At 42.5% G+C, this 13,693-nt stretch overlaps 1 protein-coding gene across 11 annotated transcripts in view; it reads right to left on the bottom strand.

Annotated features, from left to right (window-relative positions):
- The window catches only part of auts2a (activator of transcription and developmental regulator AUTS2 a), a 222,542-nt gene that overhangs the window by 6,749 nt on the left and 202,100 nt on the right, over positions 1–13,693 (bottom strand). For 7 of the 11 annotated variants that reach the window (XM_057053825.1, XM_057053832.1, XM_057053821.1 and 4 more), the window contains 9 exons: positions 7,988–8,531; positions 6,630–6,904; positions 5,612–5,844; positions 4,807–4,851; positions 4,141–4,236; positions 3,949–4,020; positions 3,556–3,585; positions 3,103–3,174; positions 2,821–2,962 (listed from right to left, as the gene is read on the bottom strand). In XM_057053825.1, coding sequence (XP_056909805.1) covers positions 2,821–2,962; positions 3,103–3,174; positions 3,556–3,585; positions 3,949–4,020; positions 4,141–4,236; positions 4,807–4,851; positions 5,612–5,844; positions 6,630–6,904; positions 7,988–8,531 — 1,509 coding nt within the window. The remainder of the gene's footprint in view (positions 1–2,820; positions 2,963–3,102; positions 3,175–3,555; positions 3,586–3,948; positions 4,021–4,140; positions 4,237–4,806; positions 4,852–5,611; positions 5,845–6,629; positions 6,905–7,987; positions 8,532–13,693) is intronic. The other 4 variants (XM_057053833.1, XM_057053827.1, XM_057053823.1 and 1 more) reach the window with 2 other exon arrangements.

The following is a 13,693-nucleotide window of genomic DNA, read 5'->3' as shown; positions in this document are numbered from 1 at the left end:
GAGGTGAGTTGAGGAAGAGCTACAGCTGAAGAAGATGGGGCCGATTTTGATTGGGCTGGTTTTTCTCTGGCTCTCGATGAGAGCTGCGATGGATGTGACACCATCCAGCTACTCATCTACAGACTTTCAAATCAAGGAGGAGCTGGCAGCCATAAGCTCGCAGGTGTAACAACAGAAACAGGTGTAACGTACAAATCTGAATTGAACTGTTTTAGTTCACTTCATCAGAGGGAGCGCATTAAATGACAGACAATTCGTTGTACTTTTGGAGGAAAATGAGATTGAAGATGTGACATAAGCTATCACTGGGAACCTGAGAGAGCAGGAAGGAAATGACATGCCAGAGCTTTCAGATGAAGGCAGGGCGACCTCAGATTGGCAGTGGATGTGACGGCACTAATGAAGGAACTCAATGCCAAACTGCAGTTCAGGGGCATTTTGTACAGTGCAGTGAAGCCTTTCATGTGAAAGTTTAAGCTCCTCTCAAGCCAGGTGAAGGACAACAATCTGACCCAGTTGGCAACATTAAAGGAGGTCACATAATCAGCCAATCACCTCCACAAGTACTAAACCACGTTAGAAGCACTACACGGAGAGTTTTCAATGCCATTTCAAGATTTTCAAAATCTTAAGAGGGGAATGTCAATGTTTCTTTTCCCTTTAACCGCACGGAGGATAATGCACCAAGTGATGTTCAGATGGAACTCACCTGACAGGCCTCTGTCACCCCACTGGGTCATGCTCTCCTCTCCTCTCCTCTCCTCTCCTCTCCTCTCCTCTCCTCTCCTCTCCTCTCCTCTCCTCTCCTCCTCCTCATCAAGTAGACTAGTAATGCTATTTCCTGTGTAGTTGTTCTGCCCCCCCCTTCTGTATTCATTTACAGGTATCGCCGCCTTCCGAGCTGTATACTGACCTCCGACCCCACTGACCCACTCAACCAGCAGCTTATTTAATTCAATTTAATTCAATATAATGTATTTTTGTATGTATTTCTATGCTCCACGCCTCTCCACACCTCTCCACGCCTCTCCACGCCTCTCCTCTCCTCTCTCTCCTCTCCTCTCCTCTCCTCTCCTCTCCTCTCCTCTCCTCCTCTCCTCTCCTCCTCCTCATCAAGTAGACTAGTGATGCTATTTCCTGTGTAGTTTTTCTGCCCCCCCCCTTCTGTATTCATTTACAGGTATCGCCGCCTTCCGAGCTGTATACTGACCTCCGACCCCACTGACCCACTCAACCAGCAGCTTATTTAATTCAATTTAATTCAATATAATGTATTTTTGTATGTATTTCTATGCTCCACGCCTCTCCACGCCTCTCCTCTCCTCTCCTCTCCTCTCCTCTCCTCTCCTCTCCTCTCCTCTCCTCTTTCTCTACCCAGCAGCCATCAGCGGGAGGGTCCCCCTACATGAGCCTGGTCCTGCTCAAGGTTTCTTCCTGTTAAAGGGGAGTTTTCCTTGCCACTGTTGCTTGTCTGGGGTCAGGTCCTGGGATTCTGGAAAGCGCCTTGAAATAATTTTGATTGTAAAAGACGCTATATAAATAAAGATTGATTGATTGATTGATTGAACTCATTGACCTGCAGTCTGACAACCTTCAGAACACTTCAGGTCAGTCTCACTGCTGGACTTTTACTCCATCTGAGGAGAACTGCTCAGAGGATTCCAGTCCTCTGTGGGTCTACCTGCGTATGTGATGAAAGGCAACACATTCAAACACAGATCCTGTCCTTCTCATAGCCACCTCAGACATGCAGCCAGATTCCAATGCCCTTGTTCAAGCCAACAGACTGGATTATTCCCACTGAAGCTGTAAAATCAGGGGAAAATCACAAATTATTGTTTGTTGTACTGTTTTACTATCAACTTTTTAACTTGTTAGTTGTTTTCATTTTGGAGGTTAACGTGTTAAAAAATAAACTGCACTGAGTCAGCACTTGTTGTCTTATTTGACCTATACACCCCAATTTCACAAAACCTAACAGAAATATTTACAAAAGAGTTTTATTCTTCTGATGACCAGTACCAGCTATTCAAAATACATCATTTAATGCATTTTACAATGGAGAAAATTTGAGCAGACTTAAGTTCCATGGTTGGTGTGGCTCTGTAAAGCGTTTCCAGTACTAGTAAAACTGCTGCTTTCTTTATTAACTACATTAAAAGTTAATTAATGTTCTCATCAATTACATAATCGTGTTGAAATGAGTCACTGTTCAATAACAATCCTCAAGAAGAATTTTAATTACTTTATCTCGCTCAGGAAAGTCCTTTTAGACCTTTTGGACCTTTTATTGATGAAAAACCTTTTCCAAAGCTTCAAAAAGCGTTTAATTTCACATGACATCAGCGCTCTGTATGATTACGAATAACGAACGGACAAAGGTAGAGAGGGACAGAAGTGAAGGAAAAAATGTAATACGTGATGCAAAATCAAGGGTTTTACGCACTTCATGATACTATGATCTGGTGTGATTGCATCACATTTATTGGGCACTCGATAGATAGATAGATAGATAGATAGATAGATAGATAGATAGATAGATAGATAGATAGATAGATAGATAGATAGACGGACAGACGGATGGACAGATGGATAGAGTATTCTTTTATGTTATAATAAAGCTTTTAACTGAATAATGACATCTTGTTCCCGTAACAATGTAAGTAAATTAACATCCAGCAGGAAAATATCAGCAATTTTAATGTCTCGTGATTTTCAGAATTTAACCTTGATGGCTGGTTGTCCTCAGAATATGCTTAAAAGCCTCCGTGATGCCCAGGCGCCTAAATCAGCAATATTGTTTTATGCACACAAACACACCTGTAGCAGAAAAGAGGGTGGAGGGTCGTGCCAGGTCGTTGGGATGGTGGATGGCACTGAAGAGGCTGGGCCCCGAAGGTCGACCCAGAAACTCTGGTTTTATGCCAAAGTCAATCTTGTGAGGGTCAACCTGCATCTGCTGCTAGAAAAAGCCAGAGCAGAGAGCAACACATGTGTGCTGTTTCCCATAAATCTGTGTCAAAGTGTCATGGTATTGAATTTCATACAGATTTAGAACAATTAGGAATGATAATAATAATAAGAAGTCAGCTGAGTCCTCACCTTCACTTTCTGTTGGTGGTGATATGTTTGCCAGGCAATGTGGACATGCATGGCACACCACTTCCCTGGTTTCTGTGGACACAATTCATGAAATTACTGGTTCGATGTCAGACAACCATTAGCTGTTTGAGGTAAAGACTGGATAACTGAATGCATGCTTTTTTTTTAACACAATATGGTTTTGCGATTAATGCTAACAGTCTGAGTTGTACATTATGTGTGTTTCTGTATGTGTTTCTGTGTGCGTGAATGTGTGGACATGTATCCGTGGAGGTCTAGCAAATGGTCAACTGGACACTTAATTGCTCTGGTTTTGCCTGGGTGTTTTGTCAAACAGACCAATGGTATTTGGTCCAGTGCAGTCAAGAATTGTATGTTGTAGAAACAAAACAACGGCTCTCAACATGACCTGGATGGATGAGAATCTACAGGTCGGACGGTGAGGGCACTTACCCTGAGAATGGGCCGAAATGGATCCGTTAGCTGCAGGAAACAAAGCTCAGTTATTTAGATGTTAATCTAACGACATTTTATCCATTTCATTCTGCAGTTAGAGACCTGGGACACATAAAAAGAGCTGTTTCTCTCTCACTAATGGATATCTAAGCTGAGGGCTAATGACAGTGACTCAGTTTGTCATATACTATATATGCCCTTACATTAGTTCATAAATATAGACAGAATATTCCTCTGTTTTTAATTCTGCCTTAATCATCTAGTGTCCACTTTTTTTAACCATAAAATAGGATTTTTAAAAACAAGCAAGTCAAACATGAAAATGTTGGATCAAATCTGACCACTGTGAGTGGTGAAACAGCCCCTCAGGGTGTGTGTGCATGCTGTTACCCTGGGGTCCTTCTGCAAGAAGGTGTGAGGGATGGCTCCAGGTCTTCCTGACACATCAAGCGGGTTTGGGGTCTAAAAAGCACACAACACAACAGAGCAAGTTTCTTTGTAAATTACTATAGATTCTACTCTGTTTTTCTTTAGGCAGCATATTTTTTTTAGTGTGTATGGTTTTGTCCTTGTGCTTCTTACTTTAGGCTGAAAGGCCCCCTGCAGTGAGCTAAAGGGTCCAGATGGGGGAATGACCGGCGGGAGGCTAGACATAGCTGATGGGTAGGAGTGGAAGAGCTGTGGTAAACAAAATAAAACCGTAATTATGAACCAAAGTCTGAGAATGGTCGGGACAAATGCAAAGCTGGAGCCCCATAATGCAGAGATGTAACAGGCAGGCGATGATGATGATAAATGAGCCTCAACAATGCTCTTCAAAAACAACTTGGATGACATTTCCAAAACTGCAGATGCATAAAATTCTACTTTTCCTTTCGAACTGATGTAAATTCAGGAAACTACTATGGTAAAGCTATTGTATTTATTGTTGTATTTAGGTACTGAAACTAAAAAATTCACCCATAGTCATACAGACACAGCTAACCCCTGCTGGACACATTGAAACATTTAAATTTATATATTTATAATAAACAAGTATCAAATTTCTGCTGTGGAGTAACAAAAGTGCATTTTGCCCCATGCTTGTACTTGTGCGTTGGAGATACACACATACACACACACACACACACACACACACACACACACACACACACACACACACACACACACTCACACATTTGCTTCCATTGAGTGGAATGATACAGTTAGCATGAGTATGAACAATTACTATGAAATACAGAAACTCACACTGTGCCTGTAGAAGGGGTCGACTTTTGTTGGGTATTTGTCAAACTGTAGGAGAAATAAAACACAGCTAAATACAAAAGGCACCACGATAACACAACAACTCTATACACAATATACACAAAACAAAGTTGAGTCAGCATCACTGCAGGCTAATTTTGACTCTCAACAATTTTTGGACCATCTGAAATGATGAATGATCCACTAGGGCCATCAGCTACTTCCCAAACCTGCACTGGTTTTAACTTCCTTTATGATCATCTCAGGACATTGTAAACTAGTTTGAGTCCCGTGTTTCATTTAGTTTCCTCACGGTGAACATTTCCCTGTCAAGACTAAACTCTGCAGCCATAAAAGGGCCTTTAATGGCCTCAATAACTGCCAGTCTGCCTTTGAGGTATCGTCACAGCAAAGCCTCTCTGGGCCAGGCAATTAAGAGTCTAGGAGATTGCTGTTTCTCCCAATGAACCATTTTGTTCTTCTTGCAAAACACTCACCAGCAATGACTTGATGTAATAAAATTTTAAATTCATTTGTTGCATGATGACCTAACGCTGACTCCCATTTTACCATGCTTTGACAAAGTTAGTGCCAAGAACTGACCCATCTTTGAGTACCGGTAAGAGGAATATGAATAGGAGACATTGTGGTGAGGAGGGCCAATAATGTTCATCAGCGTAAGGCCATGACAGAGATTATGTTGTTTACACAGTAACATGAAAAAAATGCAACCTTTGCATGTGTGTCCACATTTTTGTGTATAATTTTGACAGACATGCAGGTACAATCGTGTTCTACTTATCCTCACATTTCTGGGTGGGTTACGCACCATAGGTGGTGCTGGGGTGGGCATGATGGTGTGGGGGAAGGGTGTGAAGGTGTGCTGGTGGGTGTGCTGGTGGGTGTGTTGGTGCTGATGTTGGTGCTGATGCTGGTGGAACTCAGTGCGCAGGTAGGGCGGAGGGCCCAGCGAGGCACCACGGTCAGCACTCTGGGAGGCCAGGAAGCGGGTGTTGAGCTCCTGACGCAGCAGGTCTTGTTCTGCCGGAAGGCACATTTTTGTTAATGAGAAGAAATGAACGATAACAGACTTATTGAGTAAATCTATTTATCTAATATTTTATACTTTTCTTTAAGGCACAAGGACTTCAATGCACACTGCGTAACTCAATGGGAAGCCTTGTTGAGGTCAGGCAAAAAACAGGAAATGGCAACAATTTTTGGTACGTCGTTAGCAATATAACACATCTGCTGTTCTAATAACCCTTGAATAGCATGTGGAAAAAGAATAAATCTTTAAAAAGTTTGTTTCAGAACCAAAGAACCTACCACTCGAGATTAGTTCTCAACTATATTAAACTCATCCTTCCTATTCCAGATAACCATTTGCTAGAATGTTCTTTGCATTTGTTTTATCCTTTTGACCAAATTCCACACAAACACCACTGCAGGTGCAAAGTGAACATTCCAGACATGTTGTTAAAAGATGAACCTTCTTCCACCCCTTCTCCTCTTCTCACAGTGACTGTGATACCTCAGCTTTGCCTGTAAATGTGTGCACAGTCTGTAATGCTTTTAAAATACAGCTGGACTTGCTGGTGGATACTCCTGCACATTGTTTAAACTTTATGAATAAAACATCATGCATGGAGTGCACACTGAGTAGTGATTAAACTAAATTAAAATCTGATTAAATTAAAATCTGCTTTGAAATATTGTCTGTGGGTGTTCCACTCATGCTTACTATGCAAACAAATGTGCAAACCTCTGCTACTCCATTTACGGTCGGTAAAATGGGTGGAATGACTTCAAATTGCTGTGTTTACCTGAAAAGGCAGCGCCAGAAGGATGCCCAGGTACCGGCAAGGAGCTTGAAGTAAGTGGTGGTGGTGGAGGCAAGGCCGGTGGAGGAGCAAACATATTGGGGCGGTGCTGATGTGACAGAAACTGCAAGGCAGCAGGGGAGCTGTTGTTAGCAGCTAAGGACAAGGAGAAGTTGGAGGCTGCTACTGTGTTTGCACCGGGTGGAGGTGGATGGTGTGCAAGGTGCAAGGATGTAGCAGTAGGCTCGTGTGGCTTGGTGCCTGGAGTGGTGGTCCTGCTGCAAGGCAGAAGAACATGAACAGGAATCAGGATTTCAGATGCAAACCCCATTTTCTTTGCACCAAGGGCAGATATCTCGTTTCAAACTTGAGGGAAAAATAAACAGGACATTTTCTCAGCAGCGATTATTGAGGGAGATAATAAAGTTGCCATCATGCTGAAATGAGCAAAATTAAAATAAAAAAATAATTTAACACATATTAGTGTTAAATTATAGGCGGAAATGTATTTTTTTTTAATCTTAAGTCTATTCTTAATACTTTTAATACAACTTGCAAATGCAGTAAATGTAACTGCAACAAAATGTAATAAAATGTAATCCCAAGCTATTTATTAATAAGAATGCCTCAACAACTTTTTATATAGACCCAAATATGTGTCTCCAGTCACTGCATCTAACAACTCCTGGCATTATTTTTAGGTTCAGCCTCTGTTTATATACATTACAGATGAGTTAGCCACTCATATGATAGAAATAGGCTGGTTTGAGTGCGGTTCCTTAACAGGGTTAATGTTAATCTGAAATCTTTGATGACTGTGTTTTGAGGTGATGGGTTACATGATTATGGACATTGTCATAGTATTTTACCTCAGCCTTGAAAATCTTGCATATAGATTTGGTTTTATCCATCCCCAAACCCAATCCAAATCCAAACCCAAATCCCCAATATTGACTGATAGTCAAAATTGTTCAGCCGAAACTACCTACAACAGTAATGTGACTATTGGAAGTACAGTTATGATTCCCCTGTCCTGTACTACATTCTTATTACCGGTATCTATATTATCTTATTGTACAACACATTACTGTTTGTCCCTCATTCTCTTTTGTGAAAGCTCAATCAAACTTTAGTTTTTCGAAGACGTTTCACCCATTTTCGATGAGGCTTCTTCAGCTCTAAGAGGTGAAATGTTTTTGAAAAACTAAAGGAAGTCCAGCTGAATGTTCTTAAGCCCTAATTCTCTTTGACCTCGATGACTGGGAACATTCTTCGGCATCTCTACTCTAACATTTATGGAAATGCTGCTTGGGAAATTCATTTTGTATATTTGAAAGAATCTTTGTTCTTGTCAAACTTACCTGTAACCTTTGAAGTTGTTACACGCAGGCAAGGGCCGGACCTGGCAACGCGATGGGGGCCGCTGGGGCCTTGCCTGACTAGGGTGCTGTTGGTGAGGGTGGTGTGTGGGGAGCAGAGGCTGTGGTGGGTAAAGATGATTGCTGGGTCTTGGTGGAGCTTCACAATGCAGATCAGGCTCGTGTTGATGACGTGGAGGGCAAGGTGGAGATGGCACTTTGTCGTGGACAAGGAGCAGAGATGTGGGTGCCTGCGGCCTGAGGCTAACCTCAGATCTGATAGTCAGGTGTGTGGGAGCCAGAACCTGGGTACTGCCCTTTGACTGAGTCTGACAAGGAGATGCAGGTAGAGGGATAGATGATAAGAGCTGTTGTTGAGAGGGGGCTCGGGTCTGTGGAGGATCAGTGATGGTAGATGCAGGAGGTTGGTGGTCCCCGCAGCTCTCCTGACTCCTCTCCTGACTGCGCTCTAGGCCTGACACCTTGAGTAGGCCTGGGCCATGAGGCTCCTGGCTGCCATTGGTGCAAAACACATCAACGCCAAAATCTAGAAGGAAGAGAGTGTAATTGAGAAAAAAAATAACTATGTTGGTTTTCATGCTAAAACAAAACAAATAAACATCAAGAGATCATGGAACAATGATGCTGAAGCTGTGCCACCAGCAGCCTCAACACTGAATGCAACTGAACTTGACACTCCTTTCTATTAAAGTGTTGAAGTTTGTTGAAGACGCAACCAACAATGACCTCACCAGGGACAGTGATTATGCTGCCTCCAGAGGTGAACATGCTCAAGACAGGAGATGTCAGGGAACCTTATTAGAACCCTTAAAATTGCCCCCCTCCATCCCCAATGAGTGTCTACTGTGGACACCCTTGGGTTTCTGAGATCTAAATCTCGATGTTCGAGATGGGCGGACTTCTCCACCATACAGTCTGTCCCAAGCACCTCCGTCGCTATTTGGTTGTCCTTTGCCAAACACAAAAGCAAAATGCTACAACAGTCAACATTAAAGTGAAAATCATGGGTGCTAGCTAGCCCTCCATTCAGCACTTACACCAGCCCAGGGGTCAAATTTCTGGACTGCTTTTTTGTCCTGAACATATGTAAATTTCTTCTCTTCATCACTGTTGGAAGCCCTTATTGAATAGAGAGGCACTAGCAAGGATTCAACCCCCTTTGGGAAGTAAACCTCACCTGCCAAATTGTGGAAATGGATGGAGAAAGCAGGTGGTTCTGGATGGAAACCCTCTCTGAGAAATACAGCACCCTTTAGACAAATCCCCCCAGGAATAACTGCTGCACTACAGTACAACAATCTCTAATGATAAGGGAAGGTTTTGGAAAGTGCAGGTGCCAGATATGGAAATTTTCCAACTACAAACATGGGAGAGCATATTGAGACAACTGCCAGCATAGCAGCATAGCTGAGTTGTCATGCTAGGCTCATGTCAATAACTCATGTCAATATTTGCTACTTACAAATATAATATAATAATGAAAAAAATAACAACAATTTCACCGCCACAAAATGACAAGTGAAATCAGCTTTCATGGTTCCTGCTGTAAATCCTACTGTCAACCCCAGAAGTCCAGAAAGAACTCGTTTTAAAATGAACAATCTAAAAGGAAGTGTCTCTTCTCTTCATAAGGAAGTCTCAAAGGCCCTATGGTAGGAAAAAAGAAGAGGGAAAACCAGTTTTCCTCCTTCCTTGTCAATCTCCCTTATCACTTCAAACAAAAAAGCACTTAATCCCAAAGAGTACTCAAGATGTGAATTTCTGTAATTTTCCAGTCTTGATAGTGTTATTTTCAGTTTAGTCTTTATTTTAAGTATAAATGTGGAAAATCGGTGGTATGTGGGTCTACATCAGCACTGTAATGAAAAACTCTTATTTTGAGTTAGTGCTGTTCTGCAGTACTTTGCTCCTGTTGGTGTGCATAAAGCTCTGGGGCATGTGTCATTATGGGCTTTCCATGGAGTGAGAGTGCTTTTTGCCTCATGGTGGGCTTCAACATTTGACATGTATCCTTATTTCCATTGTTCACAAAAGTACTTTCCATGTTACTGTTTGCTGTGTACTACGCTTTCCCTCAGGAAAATGCAACAGCATCTGGCATTGTGGTATAGTTGTTGGATTGCTACTGGACTGGAGACTAATTAACATATTTCATGTGATTCTGGTAGCTCAGTCTGGGCTCAGGTCAAGCCCTGGTGCAATGAAAACATGGGAGGTGTTCTGGTAGCTAGGGGAGCAAAGTACCCCTAAAATGCTCAGATAGGGCCCTTCAACGAGGTGGCAACTCATTCAGGGGGGCATCCTGCCTTCGCCCAAATGCAGCTGGGATAGGCCCCAACACCCTCCCCGTGACCCCTAAAAGGATAAAGTGGTCCACCAATATGAGATGTTTGCATACATCCAACAAAATGATATAATGAAACACCATAATTCAGGTCATCTTAGTGCGACAATCCTAATGACTGTATCATCTATAGCTGAGTGAGACTGTCATGTGTGTGTGTTTGCGTGTGTGTCTGTTTCCTAGGCTTTAGCCTTGATAGACATGATTCACCACAACAAAGTCCACACACTAATTACACTGAATTCTTGTCTCTAAATACAAGGCAGTCCATATTGGCAAAAATCTGTCCATGATATAAAAAGGTTTTCATGGTAATTGAGTATAGAGCGCGAGTGACTGTGTGTGTGTTCTTTCTGATTTTCTTTGGTATGCTAACAACTAGATATCAAGTTACTGATGAGAAGAGCAAAAGTGTCTTGTGTCTGAAACCCTATGGCAGTAAATTCAACTGGGATTGCTCTCTCCTGTTGCAACTTCCAGTTTATTAGGTCCCTATCATTACCTTCTTAAGTACAAATGTCTTTAACAGGATTAACCACTCTGTGAGGAGTAACACCACACTCCCTCCATGTCTCGAGGGTGTTGGAACACCTGACAGTAATGAATCCACCATTCTCAGTGCTGCCAGCCATGTGTGTTAGTCACGTTATGGGATGTGATGGATAATACCCTGCTGGACCTCACAGACTCACCATGTCTGCAGCTCTGCTAATCAATAGCTAAGGGGGGTGTTAGGTTACGCAGTATAAGCTCTTGTGCACGGTCGTGGAAGACGTTTTATTCATTCTAGATGCTTAGTGGTGTCTAATCTGGCTCCAAGAGTGTGACATGTAGGTTTCCAAGGTAGTTTTCTCTGTCAACTGGACTGGGTTTCTTCTCTTGAAAACGTTTCGCCTCAGACCACCCAGATCATTAGCATGCAAATGGTCCACAGGGGCTATATATTTTCAAGCTCTCTCCCCAGCGATTTCAGAACTGAAGAAGCCTTCTGGATAGAAGGTGAAACGTTTTCAAGAGAAGAAACACAGTCCAGTTGACAGAGAAAACGACCTTGGATACAATGACCTGGATGATTGAGAATCTACACAGATGACATGTACGGTAGGTTTCCAGTGAGAATACCACAATGTGGCAAAATGTACCTCAAAGTAACAGAAAACACCGCTTACAAGTGTGAAACATGCAAAAGAAGATGGAAAGCAGCGACGTACTTTAGCTGCATTCCTAACATTTCGTATTCCTACTTGTGAAGTCAGAACAATGGGTATATGTAAATATGTGTGTGTATGCAGTGATGTCATATGTGAGATGCTAACTGTCAAATAAACCCTGCCCTGACATTCAGGCCCTGTGTTTTTTAGGTGAAAAAGCAAAGGTTTCATTCAATTTCCAGGTGTTGCTGTGTCAATGGACAACCAAAAGGGATAGAAAAACAGGCTCTAAAGTGGAGATTTTCCAAAATGTTTGGATATCAATTGTTATGTAAATGCAAAACAGAGCACGCAGACTATAGCTGCAGGTCAGGAATAACATGTGTACTAGGGCCTTTTAGCATCTGTCATATGTTTGCATCTGTATAGGGAACTGTTTTGTTATGGGTTTGGAAAATGTCATGTAAATGGGCCCATTCTGTTGTAACATACTCTCTCCTCTCCAGTGACAACTCATCCTCTAATGACTTTTAACTAGTTCTTTCTCTTATTTCTCACCTCCCTGGCAGGGGGAACATTTATTACCTGAAACGCCTGAGTATTTTAATAATAATTTCCTAAAAATGCCTAATCATCTTTACATGAATGTGAAATTTGTCACTGACATAAATGGCTGTAGACTGTAGACCATTTTCAACTCCCCTTTTTAGAAAATAAACCTCTTTATATAAGCATAGGGGGACGGGGTCAGAGTGGTGGGATGGTAACAGGAGAAGAGTGGTCAGGGATGTGGTGACAGGCATACTTGCACAGGTGAACACCAGAAGGCATTGATGCAGAGCTGGCAAAATTGCCAGGATTTTTGGCTGTCAGCGGTGGTGTGTGCAGCACAGCCCTCAAGGTAACTGTGGTTGCTCAAGGCTGACAGTGTCTGGGGAGGTTTGGCTGCCATGCAGGGGCTCAGTGAAGCATTGAAATCCCACCATTATAGGCCTTATTCACACTGGGAAAATCCAATTTGTTGCTCATATCTTGAAGCTCGAGTGTCTGCGCTGCCATTTGCAAATTTATCAAACCGCCTTGTGTTATGTCTGTACTTCAGAGCCTGAGCCAGATTGGTCGTCATGTTACCAATGACAGCTTCAGTATGTGCCCTAGGGACATGGAAGGTCAACGCTGGAGGTAACTACACAGAAGTATTTGTAGTGACAATGGACAACGAATGCACAACAACTCGCTTTGCTGTTTCTACAACAGCTTTGAGGCGTGGCTCACCAAATCCGGATCGCACAGGCAGGCGCATCCGCACTGAAGCCACTAAAATTCAAATCTGATTTTAAACCACCTCCACGGGTGGTTGGAATGTTTCATAAAACATAACATAAAATCTGATTTTCACCAATCCAGATAGGAAAGAAATCACATTCGGGGCTGCAGTGTGAACAGGGCCAAGGTAACAAGGATCCATGTACCATAGTCCACAGCAACAGCTAGGTGCAGACTGTTACTGCTGTGTAAAACTACACCAAGACACATGACAGCTGTGCAGCCAGGCGGACCATTTAACTTCACACATGTCGCACATACAGGAGACTTCTGAGGGGCCTGATACCCACTTGACAAGTGGTAGGCTGTTTTTTTTTAACAGCAACACTGTTCAAAAGGGACAGTGTGAATGTAAGAACTGCTCAAAGGCCAACAGAGGCTCACATATCTGACGGTATCTCACTTGTTCGACCAGCCATGAAACTTCTGCCCTCTTTCAGTTCAAGCACATACTGTGGTGTACAATTACCAACACTGCTACCCAATATGTATGAGACTCAGTCTTTTACATCAACAGTGGGATTATGGTGTGTTGCAAAGTTAAGCTACATTGAATCAGGTTTCATGGTAACATCCATTGCTAATACAATATTTTAAACAACTCTAATTCACACTTCAACTTTTTTTTCCTAAAAAAAGCAACTCGTCTCACTACGGTTGCTCATCAACACCCCCTTTTCTTTTGTTCACACACTTGGCCTGTCTGCCATGAAATCCCATCAGTATATCCTGCAGACTGTACTAAATCAACATACTTAACAGGATCTTTGTTGTACAGCTCTCAACTTTTAGTGGACAGTCTCAGTTTTGGCTTTTTTTCTTCAGGTGTTGATAATCCACTGGCATGCTTAGTGGTGTGTGGGCATA

The sequence above is a fragment of the Takifugu flavidus genome, chromosome 14 (genome assembly GCF_003711565.1).
Source record: "Takifugu flavidus isolate HTHZ2018 chromosome 14, ASM371156v2, whole genome shotgun sequence".
NCBI classification, from domain to species: Eukaryota; Metazoa; Chordata; class Actinopteri; order Tetraodontiformes; family Tetraodontidae; genus Takifugu; species Takifugu flavidus.
The sequence above is the reverse complement of the archived record's forward strand: the minus strand, read 5'-3'. Positions and strand labels throughout refer to the sequence as shown.